Source organism: Octopus sinensis, linkage group LG4 (assembly GCF_006345805.1).
Source record: "Octopus sinensis linkage group LG4, ASM634580v1, whole genome shotgun sequence".
Classification (NCBI taxonomy): domain Eukaryota; kingdom Metazoa; phylum Mollusca; class Cephalopoda; order Octopoda; family Octopodidae; genus Octopus; species Octopus sinensis.
Genome location: NC_043000.1, coordinates 70,600,283 through 70,622,952, shown reverse-complemented (window position 1 = coordinate 70,622,952; position 22,670 = coordinate 70,600,283). Strand labels below are relative to the sequence as shown.

The 22,670-nt window shown below is 34.7% G+C and overlaps 1 protein-coding gene across 1 annotated transcript in view; it reads left to right on the top strand.

Moving 5' to 3' along the window:
* LOC115210477 (histone lysine demethylase PHF8) overlaps window positions 1-22,670 on the top strand; it is a 95,785-nt gene that overhangs the window by 34,404 nt on the left and 38,711 nt on the right. The window contains exon 11 of the mRNA XM_036502632.1: window positions 21,421-21,438. Coding sequence (XP_036358525.1) covers window positions 21,421-21,438 — 18 coding nt within the window. The remainder of the gene's footprint in view (window positions 1-21,420; window positions 21,439-22,670) is intronic.

Below are 22,670 nucleotides of genomic sequence, written 5' to 3'. Positions count from 1 at the left end.
ATACTTACTCACACACACATACAACACCCATACACATACACATATATACACACACATACTTACATACTCTCATACGGACACACATACACACATACACAAACACATACTTACACACACATGCATGACATACACCCATACACGCGCACACACATGCATAACATACACCCATACACTCACACTTACACCCACATATACATACACACACACGCATGCACACATACATACATACACACATACATACATACATACACACACACATACATACATACACACACACTTACACACATACATACACACACACACACACTCATACACACATACACACTCACACACCCATACGGACACACAGACACACACTCACACATACATACACACACACTCGCATGCGCGCGCACACACATGCATGCGCACGCTCGCGCACGCATACATACATGCATGCACGCACGCCTGTGGGTTCTGGCTATATCTCGGGTTCGTATCTGGGGCCGGCGTGTTCTGGGTTTCTCTTACGCCTGTCCCCGCGGGAGTATTTTTCCATCATTCCTTCAGTTGCAAATTGTTTCCTTGCATGCATATATATATACACACACATAAACATATAAACACACATATAATACCCCTACTTTTTGTACACACACGCACATACATACATACATTCACTCCCACGCACTCGCACACACACATTTACATATATATATATACAATACACGCACACACACTTACACACGTACAAACACACATGAATTCACATGCACACCGGCACATACACACATGCAACATATACCTCCACGCGCACGCACACATACACATACGTACACACATATAAGCACAGACACACATACATACGCACACCAAAACATGCGCGCACACACGCACGCACACATACATACATGCACACAATTATACATATACGCACATATAAGCACACACACACACCCACACATACACTCAGTTAAGCACAGTTACTCGCCATACACACAAAAAAACGCACACGTACACACACACACATACTACAACAAAACACACACACGGGACGTACACACGGACGCACATATTCCCCTTCTTCCTCCTTTTGCTTCTGACCTGTGACTCGCTACGACCACTAGCCTTCGCCCAACATACACACACATGCACGCACTAATAAACACACACACCTGTCATCTCGCAGACCGTTACTACTGCTGCTTGCCGCTAGCCGTCGCCCAACATATACATACATGCACACACTCACACATACACCCTCTTCATCTCACACACTGTGTTTTACCTTCCTTCTTTTTCCGCTCTCCTGTCTTTGAAAACCTGTCCCCTCTTGTCTACCACTTCCCCCTCTCAGTATGTTTACCTCGTGAAGACTACTCGCGTTTTTTTTCCCTCTGTCCTCCCACCTCGGGATCTTTCTTTCTCTTATGTTTCCGACGAAGAGTTCCGCTCGAAACGTCATACCCTCCTTCTTCCCTTTTTTCCTGAGCGCCTAATAATACCTTAATTGTTCCACCTCTTTGCATTGTTGTCTTTTTTGTTTTCTTGTTTGGATTAACTTATATATATATATATATATATTATATATATATGCACACACACACACACACACACACATATATATGCATGTCTGTTTGTATGTGTGAGTGTATGTGTAAAAACATACATACACACACGCACACATGTATGTGTAAGGAATTGAAATTGTGAAGAATTTTGCCAGATAATTGATGAGGGATGAATGTGCCCATGTCCTTTGTGTGTTTTTTTCTTGTTTTCTGTATGTTCCTTCATCATCTTTCCATACTGTTTTTTCTAATAATATATACATATATATATATCATCTTTATCATCATTTAATGTCCATCTTCCATGCATGCACAGGTAGGACAGTTGACAGGAGCCGGCCAAGGCTACTGTGTCTGTTTTAGGCAGGGATTTTACACCAACCACTCTGCAGAGTGGATTCAGTGCTTTTTACATGGCAATACTACAGGTGAAGTTAGTTTTGGCAAAAGTTTTACAGCTGGATGCCCTTCCAGATGCCAACCACATTACAGTGTGGACTGGATACTTTTAACATGGCAACAGCACTGGTAGGGTAACCAAGTAACTTACAAAACAAGGAATTATGAGAGGGGTACAGCATTTGTGTCAGAGAATGAAAGTTAGTGTGACAAAGAGACAGAGAGACAGAAGCCACAACAAAGGGGGCATTAGAGGAGGTGATCCAGTATCAAATGATGAAAGGTTAGAGTGTAACACAGAAACAGAGAGGCAGAAATAGATGCTATAGAGGAGGTACATGGTTACCCAGTAAAAGAGAGAGTGAGAGGTACAGAAAGAGGCCAGAAACAAGTATGCTGGTGTAAAGATGATACTTGGTTACCTAGTCAGAGGGAAAACAAGAGAAGGAGAGAGAGAGTGACCAAAGAGAAAGAGAAATAGTAGGAAACAGCAAAAGTGTAAGAGAGAGCAGAAGAGAGATAGTGTAGTGCTAGGGTATACTGACAAGTAACAATAATATGAGCGTAGAACCTGGTTAGAAAAATAGGGAGTGGCTGTGGGTGGTGGGGTGTGATGGGAGCAGTGATACAGTGAGCACTGCAGTGAGGGCAAGAAAGGGGATTGGAAAACTATCATAATGTATGAGGCAGAAATGTGAGGAAGAGAAAAATGCAGTTAGAAGAGGAGTTGTAGTCTGATTTCTTAGGGTAGAGTGCATGAAAAATGTGTTGTTACACTTCTAGCACTCAGTTTCATAGATGGGTCTTCCCTACGACTTCATATCGCCAAACATCTTGGTCTACTGTCATTTCCTCAGTGAGCTCCAACATCCTAAGATCAGTCCTCACCACTTCATCTCATTTTATCCTTTTACTGGTTTCAGTCATTTGACTGTGGCCACGCTGGAGCACTGCCTTTAGTCGAGCAAATCGACCCCAGGACTTATTCTTTGTAAGCCTAGTACTTATTCTATCAGTCTCTTTTGCTGAACCACTAAGTTACGTGGATGTAAACACACCAGCATTGGTTGTCAAGCGATGTTGGGGGGGACAAACACAGACATACATATATATATATATACATACATACATATATACGATGGGCTTCTTTCAGTTTCCGTCTACCAAATCCACTCACAAGGTTTTGGTCGGCCCGAGGCTATAGTGGAAGACACTTGCTCAAGGTGCCACACAGTGGAACTGAATCCGGAAACATGTGGTTCATAAGCATGCTACTTACCACACAGCCACTCCTACGCCTATAAACCCATGTTTTCCTGGGTCTCCTCTTCCATGGGTACCATCCACTTTCAGTGACAGGCACTTCTGTATACAGCTGTCTTCACTCGTACACATCACATGTCCTAACCAATGTAAGCTCCTCTTTTGCATACCACATGTTATCCCTCTTATGCCTAACTTTTCTCTCAAAACAGTTGTGTTTTGTTGGTCATGAACACTGATGTTGCAAGTCCAATGGAGCATACTGTCTTCATTCCTCTCCAGCCTATGCATGTCCTCTGTAGTCAGAGCCCATGTCTCACTCGCATTAACGTAGCTGTTCTCTCACAAGCATCAGGCAACCTATCTTTCACTCTGAGAGAGTCCTTTTGCTGCCAACAGAGTTAGTAGTTCTCTGAACTTCCTCCACCCTATTCTTAATCTAGAAACAATACTTTCAGAACATCCACCTCTGTTACTAATTTGGTCACCTAAAAAGCAGAAACTATCTACTACCTCAAGAGAACCTCCTGGGTATTTGAGAGAATTTAAGTCCCCCATGCTCTTAGTACTTAATGTTGCTGCACATCTGCCACACACTAAAGCAACCTTGTCTGTTAACCTACCTGCAATTCCACTGCATCTCTTAAGCATCCATAGCTTACACTTGGTGCAGCAAATGGAATTACATCCCACTCCTTTCCTACATATTGAACAAGGCCATTTGCCGGCCGGAATGAGAGTCTTATCTCCTTTCTTGCTAACAACAACTCTAGTCTTAGGTAAGTTAACTTTAAGGCCATTTGGTTCCAGGTTTTGCTTCCAAACCCGGAACTTCTCCAATTCTGCAATAAGAGCAAGATCATCATCATATAGTAGTTCTCATGGGCATCCAGTTTTGAATTCATCTGTTATGGCCTGGAGAACTATGATAAATAAGAGTGGTTCCCTTGTGTATAGTATATATGTATGTATATGTGTGTGTGTAGAATTTTTATTGTGCTTAAATGCATGATATAAGAATTAGGGTGCAATATCCATGCTGTGTTAAACTCCTCCATTTTGCGATATTGTACACTCACTAAGTAAAAAGCTGCATATATTTGGTATTAGTCTATAATGTAGTGATGGGAGGAAAGAAAGAATTGGTTTTTTCTTTTTTTTTGAATCTGACACTATATTTGTTTCAATAATTAAAAACTTTATATCTATAAAATCATTCTGTGAAATCTAGTTATGAAAATAAGTTCATCAGGACAAGGTAGTTTTATAAATACAAAGTAATAAAATTTCTAAAACAAATGTAATGTTAGATTTAAAAAATCAATAGTTTATTTTGTCATTCTTTAAATTTTATGAGAAAGAAATTAGGTACAAGAGTGATTAGATGCTGACTGCGCTAGTTTGGTCATGTGATGTGGATGGATGCCGACACCGTCATAAGGAAGTGCTGATGGAACACATGGAAGTAAGAGATCCAGGAAGACATGGGACCAAGTACTGAAAAATGACCCCATGACACTGAACCTTTCAGGTAAGATGATGATGGACCAAGATGCCTGGTGCCTTGCTGTACTCAAGAAGACCCATACTCCACAGCAGAAGTGTTAAGGCGGTCCCTCTGGTGAAGAGGACTAGCTTACAAGAATCCTGTGTTAGTGCCATGTAAAAAGCACTTGCGCCAGTTCCTCATGCGGTGCCACATAAAAGCGCCCAGCACACTCTAAATGCCTGGCGTTAGAAAGGGCATCCAGCTGTAGAAACCATGCCAAATCAGACTGGAGCCTAGTGCAAACCATCCAATCTATACCTGGATGAACAACAGATGTTAAAAATGATGATGTTGTTGATACACACACACACACACACACATATATATATATATATATATATATATATATCATCATTTAACATAACATGATGATGATGATCCATTTTCTCTGTTGGCATGGATTAAAGGGTGTGACAGGAGCTGGCAAACTAGAGAACTATGCCAGGTCTACTGTTTACTTTGGCATAATTTCTATAGCTGGGTGCTTTTAAGATGGCATCAGTACCAGTAAAATCACTATGTAACTTGCATGACAAAATCCCTCAGCTGGGTCAGGGAGGGTGTAGTATTGAGGGAGGTGGCTTTGTGCCAGGTGATGAGAAGTTAGAGTATGATAGAGGGATGTCTAGCAGTAGAAGAGATAATGGCTACCTCAGTTGTAAAAGGAGGAGGAGGAGAGAGAGAGAGAGAGAGAAAGGAGAGAATGGTGAAGGTGTGTTGGGGCACACCCTCAAGTTACAGGGAGGGGTATACAAATGAAGTGGTACAGGAGACTGGATAGGATGAGTGAGGAAGGTAAGTTTGTGGAAGTGAGAGATGGTTGAGAGGTGAATGCAGTGAGTAAACATGGAGGGAGGGAGGGAGGTGAGTTAGAAAGATTAGTTGTTGGAGATAGAGACATACATGAATGACATTTGTGCACACACATATCATCCTCCTCCTCATCATCATCATCATTATTTAATGTCCAGTTTTCTATTGCCTGAATGAGTCAGATGGAGTTTGTTGCGGCAGATTTTCCATGGTCAAATGCCCTTTCTGTATATGTTTGTGTGTGTTTTAAATAATATGTATGACATGTGTGTATCTATTCAGTCAGGTATGTTTATATGTTTAATGTACATCCACATATATTTGTTTATTATTGTTTTATGTCCTTAGGAGTGTGTGTTTGTTCATAAGCATATGTGATTGTAATTTTATGCTCATATAATACTTATTGAATATAGCAGTCCAAAGATCATGAGGAAGAGTAGTACACTCTTGAGTGGTCTATGTTAACCAATTCTTGATGCTGTAAGGCCTTTCTTCCTGCTTGTGCTTAATAGTTTCAAAGTGAGAGTCAATCTGCATAATCTGATCCCACACTTTAGACTTGACAGTCTGATATCAGTAGATCAGTGAGCTAAGATGACTGCAATGGTCAGCAAGCTCTGAGTTTTAGATTGTTGTCACATTCTCCTAGGCGAGCTGCCTTAGAGGGCACTGGACTACCGGGGAGATTCCATTCCTTGGTTTGCTGTCAAGGTTGACCCCTTCTTAGCCTTTTCCTTTCAGAAGGTAGTGAGGGTTCGTGCTTAGAGTTTCTCCCATTCATACTAATTAACTCATAGCTGGGACCCTGACAAGTTCTACTACTACCTGTGTAGAAGAGTGGTTAAGAGGTAGTTCCACATTCCGCAACAACCTTGGAACTCCTGAACCAGAACACTGCTACTGGATGCAATTTAAAATTTAAGCCAGAACAAACTTATTGATAGATGTGTGTGTGTGTGTGCACATATAGTGGCACATTTGTTTATGTATGTGTGTATATGGGCATATTATATTGTCTTCTTTTACTTTATTTTATTTTTAGGTATTTATTTACTCTTTTATCATACTGCTTATTGGGCAGATTATTTGAAGAAAATATGCATTATTCACATGACCTTGAAAGTTTTTTTTTCTAGAGCACTCCAGGGATAATTATATTTATCATTTGAATTGGTCTTTATAAATGAAGTTCCCCTAAGCAACTTCATAAATGCCAAAGCACAAAATTATAAATTCTGGTGATTAAATATAAAACTTCTCTCTCTGTATACACATACACATGTTTGTTTTGTATGTAAAACTATATATAAAAAGAAATATTAAATTGGTGAACCACTCAATACTTTTCATCAGAGCACCGTATTTATTTTTTTTTTCTGAGGAAAGTTTGACTGTGCCTTGTAAGTTTTGACTTACCTGAAACTTCAAACTCCCTGTCAGCATTTTACTTGTAAAAAAAATTATGTGTGCGTGTGTGTGGCATATAAAAGCACCCATTACACTCTTAGAGTGGTTGGTGTTAGGAAGGTCATCCAGCCGTAGAAACCATGCCAAACCAGACTGGAGTCTGATGCAACCCCTCAGCTTACCAGCCCTGGTCAAACTGTGCAACCTATGCCAGCATGGACTATGGATGTTAAATGATGATGATTGTTTGTGTTTGTATATGTTTATATATATATATATATACACATAAACACACACACACACACATAAAGTTGAATTTTCTTATAAAGTATGTTAAGTATACTTCATAGTATATGGGCTGTATTAAGAAGTGCTCATTGTGAGCTAAATTGAAAGATAAGAGAAATTATAGAAGGAACACATCTAGGTAATCAATACAAATTCCAAAGTATAATTTAAAGCACACAACGGAATAAATATACATATAAATTTATATAAATAAGTGAATAAAATTGCATGTAAAACTATATGGAAACGAATGGAGAAATAACAAATAAAGAGACAAAAATCCAAGGTAAGTGCTTCCAAAAGGAACTGTTCCAATGAGTTAAGAATTTGATGTTTATGTGAATTGTTGGATTAAAGTTCAAAATTTAAAAATTCAAGGGTAAATAAATTTGATAAAATTTATTAGATAAAATAAATATGCAAATTCGGGTAAAGGATATCATCTCCTGCCATTTCAATGTATAAGTGGCGTCTTAAGTATTCCATATACAAAAAACATAATGCTCCCCTCATCAGGATGGTTTCCTCCATGATGAAATCCTACATGATAGTTCTTTTTATTACCCACAAGGAGTGAATATAGAGGGACTATACAAAAACATACAAAATGGAGACACAGACAGATGAAAACGAATGATTTAATTAATGGGATGATAAAATGAAGTGAAGCCGCTCGTCCCCACATCCAGGCAACTCCATTTATCTTGTTTTACTTATTATAACTTTTAAAAATGTCTATAATATAATCATTAATAAGATCTTTATGACTCACCATCATTGGCAGACACCTGGTTTCAATTCTTTTCTACCAGTGCAACACATTGCTTCTATATTCTTTCAGTCTCATTGTGTATATTGTGTCTACTATTACACACTTATAGTGTGGGAGCACCTCTTTACAGCTTGCAGTGACTACTTCTATTTGTTTTGTCCAACTGTTCACCTTTTTTAACAATTTGCCATTCTGTGCATTATGTTTTTTTTTTCTTCACAGGTTGGAGAGGTTGGGGAATTTAGGGCTCCTGTATGCTTGTGTTCATTTTGTTCATGTCAGGTGAGGCAAGGTGAGGTTTGGTGTCTGCAAGGGAAGGGTGGGACGGAGTTGGGCAGGTGTGGGATGGGAGTCTTTGTTCACAGTTTGTATCTTTTCCTCCTCTTTCTGCTCTTCCTTCCAATAATTTCCCATCCGTCCTTGGTTTTGTCTCCTCCTTCTTCCTCTGTACTTCTGTTAACCTTTGATGTTGGTGGAAGTGCAGTTTCTTTTATAGACACTGGTACTTCCTGAGGCTTTATGGGTGGTGGAGGGCATTCTACCCTAATGTGGCTTTTTTTGGCCACATTTGTCACAACAAGGTGTCCTGCCCTGCACTCTAACCCTGAGTGTTATATCATCGACCGTTATGGCTCCCACCATCTCTACCAGATCTCCAAGTAAAACAAAATAAATGAAGTTGCCTGGATGTGGGGATGAGCAGCTTCACTTCATTTTGTCATCCCATTAATTAAATCATTCGTTTTCATCTGTCTGTGTCCCCACTTTGTATGTTTTTGTATAGTCCCTCTATATTCACTCCTTGTGGGTAATGAAAAAAACTATCATGTAGGATTTCATCATGAAAGAAACCATCCTGATGAGGGGAGCATAATGTTTTTTGTATATGGAATACTTAAGACGCCACTTATACATTTAATGTACCCTTGAAATGGCTGTAGATGATATCCTTTACCCAAATTTGTATATTTATCTTATCTAATAAATTTTACCAAATTTATTTACCCCTGAATTTTAAAATTTTGAACTCTCATCTGACAATTCACATAAACATCAAATTCTTAATCAATTGGAACAGTTCCTTTTGGAAGCCCTTACCTTGGATTTTTGTCTCTTTATTTGTCACTTCTCCATTCGGTACCTGTGTTCCTTCTATAATTTCTCTTATGCATATTATACATATATATATGATTGTATCTATGTATGCCTGTTTGTGTGTTACTGTCTTCTTGCCTTGACATTGCATAATAGTTGTAAGCGAGTGTAACTGTTATGCAAGTGGTGTCCTGTGTTTCCAATCTTCTGTCAGGTAGTGGTGGCGCATACATGTGTACACACACACACATACGCACGCGCGCGTGCCTATGACTGTTGAAAGGAGAATCTGATGCTACATTATCCTTGAATTCGCACATACTTTTACCAGTTATTTGTATTTTCACTTTCATTTGCATAGATTGACTTTTATTTTAGCGTGTATAATAGTTTGGTGAAAGAAATATATATTTAACTCTTTGTACTTATGTATTATAATATTCATTGACTGTTGGAAAGCTCTGCTGCTAAGGTATATAATTTTTTATGTAGATATATATACTGTTCTTTTGTTTGATTAATTCCTTGTTAAAATACTTGCATTTTCATTCAAAATCTGGACAATTTAAGGTGTCGATTTGTGTAAGAGTACAGAAGTCACTTTAAATGAGTATTTTATGCAATTATGTCACCATTATAAATTAATTGTGAACACATATATTTAATGGAAATACAGTTTTTAATGGGATTTAAAAAATATATGTGAATTTTTTGCACATTGCAAAGCATTAGATTCCATCAAAAGTTTTGTTAATCATTAAATATTTTGGGGTGACTTATTCTAATAATTAGAAGCACAGACTGTTGTAAGTTGGTTTATCTGGAGGATGAAAAAGAATTATAGCTGTCATGGCATTAAAACTCATTTTTATAAATGATCACTATAATTTTGGAAAATTAAAAGTGAGCATTTATATTTAACAAACATATAGTTTTTAAAGAGAGTCTTTAATTATGTGAATCTTTCAGTCATTCGAAAGCTTCATATTCCATCAAAAATCTTGATATTCATTAAATATTTTGGTATGTCTTCTGTTAATAATCAGGAGCACAGACTGTTGGAAGTTGGTTTTACCTGGGGGTTTAAACTTATGAACTGCCACTATAATTCTGGAACCATCTTCTGCTACCAATACCACTTATAGTCATATTTTCAATGCTTTTACTTTTATTATTTCTACACATATTGTAATATCAGCTATTTTATTTTACAGCTTTGTATTTGGCTATCAAGATTAACTTTATTAATATTATTGAAAGATTTTAGTGTTGCGTGAGTTCTTCACAAACTCTCTGGTTTTATTTCATTCCTTATTTGAACCATTTTACTTATATTTTTACAAGGAGAAGGCATGAATGTTATATCCATCAGCCTCTGCTCTCTTAAAAGTCTCAAATTTTATACCTATTTAAGAAATCATTATTGTTAGGTTTCATAAGTAGGTATAAAGCCTGAGATAACAATTATTATTGTTATTTTATTGCTGCAGGAGATAAGGAGCAACTGTATCTTTTGGTGAACTGACCTGGCAACAGTTTCAATTTCCAGTCTAAACTGTTCCAATTGTGCTAATGTCTTTTTACCCTGCCTTCAGCCTCTTGAATTTCTTACTTGTGTGAGAAACAACAACAGCAATAGCAGCTACTACTACTACTACTACTGCTGCTGCTGCTACTACTACTACTACTACTACTACTACTACTACTACATTGTCTTACACAAAGTTATTCTTTTTTCAATTTTATATATTTTGACCTATTTCAATTCATCTAATTAGTTGCTCCAGATAACTCTAATGTTATGGTTGTGTGTGTGTATACACACACACACACACACATATAATACTACTAATCAAAACAATGGTATAGGAGAAATAAACAACTTTGAAAATGCACAGAGAATATATGATTTGTTTAAATCTTTACATGCATAGTGGGCCAAAAGTCATGCACTGAATCATTTGACGTTATTATTATTGATCATTATGTACAAGTACATGTGTATTCCTCATTATTTTATTTATTTTATTCAGTTTTAGAAGAACTGAAGCATATCTTTCACAATTCCAGAGCATATTGTGTGTGACTTTTGGAGAGAGAGACTCACACAAACACACACACGCTTTCACATTTGTTTATTTTAAAGAGTGTTTGTTATGAGGAATGTGGGGCTGTGTTACTAACTGTATCTTTTCTTGCAGTTGTTTTAAAAATTACGGAGATGTATTTGTATAGCAAGTGACCCTGATCTGAGATTGTGTGCTGGAACAAAAACAATTGCAGCATGGAAGGTGTTTATAAGCCATTTAAGGAACACACAAAAGCCGTTAGATTCACTTCAACATTTAAATTTAGTTTGCCAAAATATTTTCGTCGCTTTGAAACCACGACCTGTTCACTGACAAAATTCCGTGCTGCATCTGAGAAAGTAACAGTTAGTTCATGATATATATGTACGTATGTATGTGTGCATGTATGTATGTATGTACATATATGTGCTTATGCATATGTGTACATGTGTATGCATGTGTGCATGCCTATACGCATGTATGTATGTATGTACGTGTGTACTTATGTATGTACATGAGTATTTAGTTAAGTGTGTAGACATGTCTGTATGTGTGTGTACATGTGTATGTACATGTGAATGTATGTTTATGTACTGATATGTGTCTGTTCAAGTTGTATACATGACTGTTACTTTGTTGAAGGTTGTATACACACATCTCTATATATATAAACGGCAAAATGTCTGTGTGTGTGTCCTTTATATAAATCCACAATTTTTCAGTTAGAGGGCTCGCACTTTCTATGGTCATTCAAAACCATCCAAGGGTGGTCGTGCACATCTTTACATTTCCCCAGTCACCCTGCAAAGCCATTAAAAAATCAATAGAAGTGACTTTTTGTGAATTTTCTATCCATACTGTGGGTATTTGACCCGTTGCCCCACCCCCTCCATCTTCCAATGTTTTAAACCCCCTACCCCCATCGCCACCATTTTTCTTATTTGTTTTTTTTAAATCTTTTCTTTCTTTTCCTTTCTCTTTCCTGTTTTTTTTTTCCATAAACATCTCCTCTTTACCAATAAGATAGTAACTGATCACACAACTACTGAAGGCTAAAACAGCCCTAAATTTAGATGCCACCCTCACTTTTCATTGCTGTTAATCTAACTTTCATATGACGTGTCTACTGGAAAGCTTTAATATGACATTCTTGTGTGGTAATCACATGACATAAATACATATATGTTGTGGAAAACTAACAGAAAATTCCCTTACTTCACCATGTGACCATCCTCAACCAATCAACCTGTATGTTAATAAGGATCTGAGCTTTATTATATCTCTAAAATTTAGCGATTTCTAAAACAACCACCGGGAAAGATACAGTTTGTAACACAGCTCAACATTCATCATAACAAACACTCTTGTAATTAATAAATGTGAAACTGGTTAAATGTGTGTGTATCTTTTAAGATTTAAATAAATCTTCATATATTCTCTGTGCATATTCAACCTTATTTATTTGTTTTCTCTCTCTCTCTCTCTCTCTCTCTCTCTATATATATATATATATATATATATATATATTGATGTGTATCATATAATTTTACATATTCTTTTAGTTGATTAGTTCTTTCAATTAAAAGTAAACACTTATACATTTAGTTCAGAATTGTTATCAATATTTCTTTATTATTTATGGCTTTTATACTAAATTTAAATGCAATCGCAATTACTTTAAATTTTACAATCTATTTGTTTATTTTGACCTATTTTGAAATCCTATCAAAATTAGTCAGTGAAAATATCCTCAAATTAATTCATAAAAATCATTTGTAAAAAGCGGGTGATAAAATCAGGCTTTAAGTTTCCAGAATGAAATACAGGCATTAGTAGTTAGACTAACAAGAAATTCTAATAACAAAGAGTGACACAATCCAATTTATAATTAACAAAGAAAAAAGGCTAATGCATAGATCTAACAGAAGCTTTTTAAGATTTGATATATTTTAATCATTACAATTACCATCATTTTGGCATCTATTGTTTCAAGTTAGCAGAGGTTTATTGCTGCTGCATATAGGTACTTGTCTCAAATTTTGATCTGTAAGGTCTTGTATCTCAAGAAGATCTAATCTTATAACTTTACCTTATGTTTTCTTCATTGATTATACAGGGTACTTTTTGCACTCATTATTCACAACCTATTAGTATCTCAGATCTCTCTCCTGCATAGCTTGGTTTTGTTTTTAATATCCAGTCACTCTCAACTCACTTGTGCTTTGCTTTTTATATAGGTTGACATGTCTGTCTAGCAGATTGTTTCTTCTCTTGTTTATTGTTTTCACTGACTTCCTACATTAAATCTCCTGTCTTCCTGCCATACTATATCATACTTCTTACCTTGTGTTTTTAGAGAAAAAGCTATTTATTACTGACTGAAATAGTAGTACCATGAACTTTAACCATTCATATTTTTGGATGGCATCCTAAAGGAAACTATTCAGCTGATTGACAAAGATTCATTCATAAACACTGTTGTTTTCTCTCTGCTTCTTCTGCTGTTATTATAGCCTGTTCCATGGGGTAGCTAACAAGTGCATAAACTTCATTTCCTACTGTTAATAAGTCCTGTACTTCTCCACCTCTAGTTGTTTGTCTGTGAGAGATCCTGCTGCATCTTTTAGATTCCCATTGTTTTAGTGCATAATAAGGAGCTGCTCCTTTCCTCCAAATCAAACAAGGTTACTTTAGAGAATACAGTGGGATTTCATGGTGACTGTTACTTATTCCAGATCTGGCACTTTGTCTGCAATTTGTCAACAGCATTTAAATGTCCAAAAGGACCACTACTCCTGGACTTTTATGCTATAGTCTCAAGAACTGTAATGAATAAAAGGAGCCTGAAATTAGATCTTATATGAACATCTATTTGTACATGAAGTACCTCACAAAAACTTGCTTACAACACTTTTTCAATGTTTTGAATGGCTTAAACACATTATCAACTTACACCTAAATTTGTTAATTTTCACCAAACTCCAGAACATAGGGCCCTGTAAAAAATCTTTTGTTTATGGATGAATATAAAATATAAAAAACATTCTTCACAAAGAATTTTTCTTGCAGTTATATCATTAGAAATATAGCCTCTATAGTTTCATATCATTGTACAAATTCAAACTGCATCTTATCACAGCTATTTCTATCCTATACTAACTTTCCTAAGACTGTGTCAACTATTTTGTATTTGTTTTCTTGCAGTACTTGATTAACTAAATGAATGATGAGCATTTAACCTAACTGCTGGATCTGCTGATTCTCCTACAACCAGCTAACCTCGATACTTGGCTTCTCTATTGGTTTCACTTATGGTATTCCTTAATCACTAAACCACCCAATAATGAACCAATGAGGGAACTTTCATTCAATTGCGTGAACTTCTAGAAATAGCTGCTAAATCTCCCTGGAACTACTTCCTACTTTCTTTTATCCTTTACTTTTTTTAATCGTTGGACTATAGCCATGCTGGGGCACTGCCTTGAAGGGTTTAGTCTAACAAATCAACCTCAGTATTTATTTTGAAGCCTGGTACTTATTCTGTTTGTCTTGTTTTCATCTGCTAAGTTATGGGGATATAAACAATCAAGACTAGTTGTCAAGGAATGGTGGGGAACAAACACAAAGACACACACACAGAGATATATACATGTGATGGACTTCTTCCATCTATCAAACCCATTCACAAGGTTTTTGTTGTCCTGGGGCTATAAAATACTTGCCCAAGTGCTATGTGATGTGAGAGAACCTGGAAGCATGTGGTTGGGAAGCAAACTTCTTACCACACAATCATGCCTGCACCTATTGAAAGTTGTAAGGAGACAGTTTAGGTACAATTGGAATATTGGTTGAATGATACAAAGTTAACAGAAAAGATACAGATCAACTCCAACAGCCAAAAGATAATATATAAATATCAAGATAGGGTACAGCATCATAACATAAGGCTTATAGCATGTACAAACATGTAAAATATTAAAAAAACTCACTAAAAATAAACATTTATGGTTCTATTAAAACCCTTTGTTCTGACTACAGCTTTATGACTTCACTGTTCAACAACAAAAGTTGTCAGCATATTGAAACCTAAGAGACATCACATGAAATGCACAACAATCAAAGAAGACAACATACACCATGTTACCATAACTGAAATATTACAGTTATGTTATAAAGAGTGTAAAAAAAACACTTTTATGGAACTAAAATATTTTATCCTCATATGCAAATATTTACATGAAATAAACCACAAACCTCAGCTTCTTTTCTCACTAGATAATTGACTGTCTCATTCTTGTCTAACTTTTTTTTATATTGTTCTTCATTATTCTTAACTTTTAAAAGTTCTAAATACTGTACTCTTCTACTTTTATGTCATCCATTACTGGTTGGTTCACCTGTATAACTGGTTTGTAACAGGTTGTCCTTCAGGCATACTCACATCTACTTTGTGCTTTTGATCTCTTTCACATCTAAACAGACACTATCTGGTACTGATTTAGAGTTTGAATGTTTTATGTAACAGAAGGATAATCTAACTTCCAAAATCATACTTTTACTTTTATTTCTGAAGTTTCCTTATACTCAGTCTAAAGTTTCTCCCCACTAACCTATGTATGTGTTTGTGTGATGAGGATGATTTCTCACTAAAATGAGATATAATGTCCACAACCATCTGCCTGTTTTGTTTTTTGGTAAGTTTAAAGTCAATCTGTCTCCATGCAGTACATAAGCATAGAATCAATGTATGTATGTTCCATACACAACAGTGTTCTCCTCTTGCTGGCTGGACTATCGAAATTTCAAATTATTATCTTGAAGTAGATTACACAAGTGCTTCATAGAACTAGTCCTCTTGCTCATTTATTTATTCTATTGTGGGTCATAAGCAGAAATCACATTACCTATTATTATCCTGACTCATTACTCTATCTTGGCTTTAACTGCTCTGGCATATCTACTTCTCTCTTAAAAGTATATGCCTGCAGAACATACTTGTGGAAGTCTGACTGAAATACCTCTGCATCTTACATAAAGATTTGCTCACTTACCAGTTCTCTCACTAGACCTACTTTTTATCTAAACCTAGTGGTAGATATAGAATTAGATACTTGACTAATCCCATTAACTCTTGCACTATGGGATTGTTTGATGACAGTTGAGGGTTGCTTAGATGTGACATCATGTGTTCTATAAACTGTACAACTTATAAAATATCTCTTGACATCATTGGTGCTACAAAATGAAGTGGTGTATTGCATGATTAAATAGGATTTTTGTTTTTGACTGGATGTCTCTCCTGTTGTCAAAATGAACCAATTGTATTTCTCATGTCACAGTCATGTAGTGAAGCTGATTTGCAGAACATGCTTAACTAAAGGACACACTCTTAATGTTTGTAATGGCATTTAGATAGACATTTAGTAAAATACTGTTTCTTGTAGATTTTAAGGGTGCACTAATTAATCTAGAAACAGTATGAGTGAGTCCATTTTGAATGATAAATATCAATTGTAAATTCATTTCAGTGTTAAATGTATTAATAAAAGCCTATTTGTGTGGCAGTAGAGAAGAGACAAGGTTTGGTGAGCCAAGTTGGTAACTTGCTTTTTATTCATAGTTGTATCTAATTTATTTTATATGCATTGGCAGAAGCTTTTAGGAATACTTCTCATTCTCTCATGCAAAATTGATTTGTTGTATGTATATAAGAAATGTCTTTGTTATTGGAGTCTTTTTATCTCAGGTTCTTCTAATCTCATATTTGCTGTATTATCAGTATGACAGGCAACGAAAATATTAAAATTAATCTCTTAGCATGATATCATCCCAATTTAGACATCTGTATATTCTCAGAAATGTTGTTCTGATTAAACAAAGCTCTTATTGGCAGTAACAGAGATTGTTAGAAATACTTCTCTTCATCTTGTTTAGGATCTGGTATTAGTGTTATCCATGCTATTTGTTAAATCTTGAGCTTTTAATTATTGGTTTCTGTTATTATATTACTTTAAGTTCCTTCCTTTTGTTTTGGGGTTTTTACTATGTTTTGTGTATTTTGTTGTAACAGTTTCTCTTTTATGTCATTTCCATGAAAATAAATTCCAAGGTGTTCAAAGGTAGTCAAATTAGATATAGTATGTTATATTTCTAATCCAATTGAAGTTGCATTTGATATATTATTGTTCGGTAACTATTGTGCTTACTTTTTATTTAACATGTAATAACTCTTAGAGTAGTCTCAATCCTGATAAGTGTTTAGTAAATTCATTTGTTAGTGCTTTCCTAATCAGGATTAGTACTTAATAATCTTAATGTTAATTAACATGCAATAATCCTAATTATGACTGTTGTTTTAAGGGGAACATAGTATTTCTTTAAAATAAATTTTTCTAGATTAAAAATACTGGTGTTATTGTAGTAGTTATTTAACCACATTAAAATTCCCTGTAACATTTCTAATTTAAACTATTTCTATTTCTATCAGTGTGGTCCCACACTTCTTTTATAACATGTAAATCTATATTTTGCAACTTTGAAATCCAGTATCTAATCTGAAATTACTACCATTGATTTTGCTAGCTTTATGTAAACTTTTGTGTGTGTATGTGTGTATGCACACACACACACACACACACACACACACACACACACACACACACACACACACACACACACACACACACTCTCTCTCTCTCTCTCATTATTTCTTGTTAGTGTATAAATAACAGGGTATTAACTTGGGATGCAAATTTAGCCATTATCAATAGAGCATTATCTAACAAGACTATATTATTAAACTTCATAGATTGTTACTATTATTATTTCTTGTACTGCTTCTGACAATTATGCTGTTAGCTGCTATGCTATTTACAATGAAGTGATGAATTCTTCTAATACCTATAAATAGCCTAAATCTTTAAAAAAGGGTTTTATATTTCTTATTTAAAATTAGCTTTCATTTACCTTCATCTGGATGGTTGTTGTTGGGTAGCTGAGGTCAGCATTGATTGAGCAAACTTGGGTGATCCACAAACAGATCAAGTTACAGTATGCTGTCTGAACTTCTGTCATCTTTTGACTGCTTATGTGGATTGGTGTTGTCTGTTGGCTGGCTGGATGAAGCCGATTTTCATACATAAGTCTTTTACGATTTTATTAATCTCATCAGTTTTGAGAACCAATTTAAATGAACAAGAAGGAATGCAATTTTGTTCTGTTAAAGATAATTTTAAATCATAAAAGATACTAATTAGACATTTTCTGTTCTGTATCTAAATTTTTAATATCACATGAAACCTTTTTACAACGCAAGTAGTTTTGAGTTTCTTATTAAGGGGCACAAAACATTGCAGAATGACACAGACTAAAGAATCAAGAGGTTGATGATGTAACCTTTTCATGGTCACCATGGTTATAGTTTCAAAGCTTAGACAGCTTAAGCTAATATGTATTGTTTTTCAATATAATAAATATTTTGGGAGTGTTAACTAACTAAAATATGTTACCATTTACATGAGATTTTCATTGAAATTTTATTTTGAATATGAACACTTTTATATGGTGGTGGTGGGGTCTCAGGCAGTTTATTATTAAAGGAATTAATCAATTCTTGTACTCCTGCTGCAACAACAATAACAACAACAACAACATCAACTATTATTATTACTATTACCGTCATCATTATCATTATTAAGGTGGTGGGCAGGTGGAATTGTTAGCATGCTGGATAAAATGTTTTGTGGGATTTCTTCCATTTTCATGTTCTGAGTTTGAATTCTACTAAGGTCAGCCCTTTAGGGCCAGTGAAATAAGTACCAGCTGAGCACTAGGGTCAGTGTAATTGATCAGCATCCTCCCAACAAATTTCAGGCTATGTTGTTATTATTAATCATTTTATTGTATAAAATCACTTTTGTAAGATTGTGCATTCATTGGAGCTGAAAAAAAAAACAGTGGACAAAACATATTTTATCACATATTCATATGTTACTGTATAAAAAAATTCACTTAACCTTGGGGCATCACATATCTACGAGTACTTTCTATATAGTGAATGTACCAGGAATAAGTACACTACATCCCAGTGGGATCCTGACTTGTTGCATAAGACATAAAGATTCACTTTAAAGAAAGTAATATTAATAGTAATTATTTCTAACAATGGGACAGGATTTGAACTCAGTTGGTGAAGAACCATGCCCCAGCATGGCCACAGCTTGTGAGCTGAAACTAGATGAAATAAAAAAAAAATGTCAAAGGTATTTTGATTTATGCACTAATGATTCTGACCACCCATCACCTTTAACAGCAACAACAAAAATAACAATTTCTCATTGTGGCACAAGACCATCAATTTTTGAGGGTAGGTGATTAGTCAATTACATTAATCCATTTCTTAATTAGTACTTTATTTTATTGATCCTGGAGAGATGACAGGCAGATTTTACCTCAGCAGGATTTGAACTCGGAACATAAAGTGCCAGAATGGATACTGTAAGACATTTTTTCTGAGGCTCCAATCATTCTGTCAATCTGCTGTCAACTAATAATAATAATAATAGACTTATATCTTAACCCTTTAGCATTTAAACTAGCTGTATCTGGCCAAAATATTCTATTTGTTTTAAGTTCAAGCTGGCCAGATGTGGCATCTCACACCAACCGTGCAGTATCATTCCAGAAATTCATATTTACCCCATCAAAATCTCAAAGCTACAAGATAATGCTTGATTAAATCAAACCAATACAAATAAATATGCATTACTTCTTCTTATTTTTTAGTATTCATAGAATAATGTGAATACTAAAGGGTTAAGCATATTATCCAGGTCTTTTGAATGAGAGGTACAGTCAATTAAATCTATTACATTCTCTTCTAAAATTGACTGATATATATTTTTCAATGATAGGAACTTTGAAATGGTGAAAGGTAATGTTGACTCCTTGAATACTGGATTTGAATTCAGAATAAATGAGCCCTTTTGCTGCCATATTTCTGTTTAAATACACAGCTATTGTTTCAGTTAATTTTGAAAATAATGAAGAATTTAGTAAATTAACTTCTTTATTATTAAGTTGATATTTGGAACATAAATTACTGTGTTATCTTGATGGAAAATATCAATTTAGATAATTCTAAAATAGCAAATTTGTAAGGGAGTTGATATCAAAAGACTTAATACTGCAAGTAGCCTAGTATTTTCACCAGACATTTCAGATTCACTTTACTGCTTCTGCTGTTCACCTCCCTAATAATAATAATAATAATAATAATAATAATAATAATAATAATAATAATAATAACACCACCACCAACAACAACAACAACAACAACAACAGCAACAGCAGCAGCAGCAGCAACAACAACAACAACACAACAACAACAACAACAGCAGCAGCAGCAGCAGCAGCAGCAGCAGCAGCAGCAGCAGCAGCAACAACAACAACAACAACAACAACAACAACAACAACAACAACAACAACAACAACAACAACAACAACAACAACAACAACAACAACAACGATGATGATGATAATAATCCTTTCTACTATAGGCACAAAACCTGAAATTTTGGAGGTGGGGAATAGTCAATTACATTGACCCCAGTGCTTAACTGGTACTTATTTTATTGACCCCCAAAAAATGAAAGGCAAAGTTGACCTCAGCAGAATTTGAACTTAGAATGTAAAACTGGAAGAAATGCTGCTAAGCATTTTCTCTAGTCTAGTAACAATTCTGCCAGCTCACTGCCTTTTGTAATAATTACAATGGTTTCAAATTTTTACACAAGGCCAGCAATTTCAGGGGAGGAGAGTAAGTCAGTTACATCAAAACTGGTACTTTTTTTTATCAAACCTGAAAGAATGAAAGGTAAAAATCAACACCAGCAGCATCTGAACTCAGAATATAAAGCATTTCGTCCAGTGTGCTAATGACTCTGCCAGCACACTGCCTTTTATTATTATTATTATTATTATTATTATACTACTACTACTACTACTACTACTACTACTACTACTACTACTAATAATAATAATAATAATAATAATAATAATAATAATAATAATAATCATTGACCAATACCAAACTTTGTTGGGTTGGAATGTATCTTGCTCTGGAATCACTCTATGTGTATTTATCATCAATCCAATACTAATAACGTGTCCAGATCTAATGATGTTCTTTTTCTTTCTGCTGTCCTTCCACAGTTGAACAGCCAATATATCGTGAGTTTTCTTCTCTTTATTTTTATTACTCGCATATCTATTTCTTTACTGACCATTAATTAAAGTCAATACATATGCATAAACACACAGAGATATATGTATATGTGTGTATAAACATATACATGTATGTATGTATGTGTATATATATATGCATACACACAAACATATATAAATATGTATACACACACACATATATATATATATATTATATATAATCTTGTCTGTATTGTCTACAAGGATTGGTCATAGTATATGGTAGCTGCAAAAATTAATCAAAATTTACCATTTCACATTGTGTAGAATTTATGAAAATAATCATTCCATTTAATCCAATCAAACTATTATATGTAGAATCAAGTGCTGAAAATTTGTGATAAAAGTAGTTAAATTATAAACAAAACTGATTAAATCATAAAAATGTTCCTAGTTTTCCACTAATACAAAAGTTGCTCATTTTACAAAATTTTTTGTGCATTTAAAAGCAACTTGTTTTAAAGACTACCTGAAAAATTACTGTTGTAGCAATGTACATTATGTTAGAGAAGATAGTAACTGAAAGCTGAAAGAATGCTTCCATTTTTAAAAACATCAACTCTACTTTCAATATTTTACTTTAAATAAAAATATCTTCTAACTATATCTTGACAAACTTAATTTATCAGTAATTTTTCCAAATTGTATTTTAATTGACTGGAATTTTGTCTTAGATCAAAAATAACTGATGCTTTCAATTAAAGCAGTAATTTTTTAATAATTTTTTTTTTTGTGATTAAAAATTTTTTTTTTGCAATTACTCTTGAAATGAATTTAGAAGAAAATAAAAATTACCAAATATTAATTTGGCAAATAATAAGCAATATTATGTGTAGTATTGAACACAAAGCTTTATCAAGGAGATAGCCACATCATAGAAAGTAGACTAATGGATACACAAATAATTCCATAAAATTTCTATCAAATTGATGAGAAACTAAAATATTTAGTGTTTTACATATACTGGTACAGTTGTTTAATCATATTGGTACAAGAAACCATATGATTAACCAAGGAATGAAGACCATCAGCTATATGATTGGTTGAGTTGAAGCAATAGATAAGAGACATAGTTATATTTAATGATAGTATAGTGTCTTAACCCTTTCGTTACCAAACCGGCCGAAAAAAATTTTGGTTAATGTGACCGAAGCCGCCCGAATTTACCTATTCATATTTAAATGAGAATATCAGGGCAA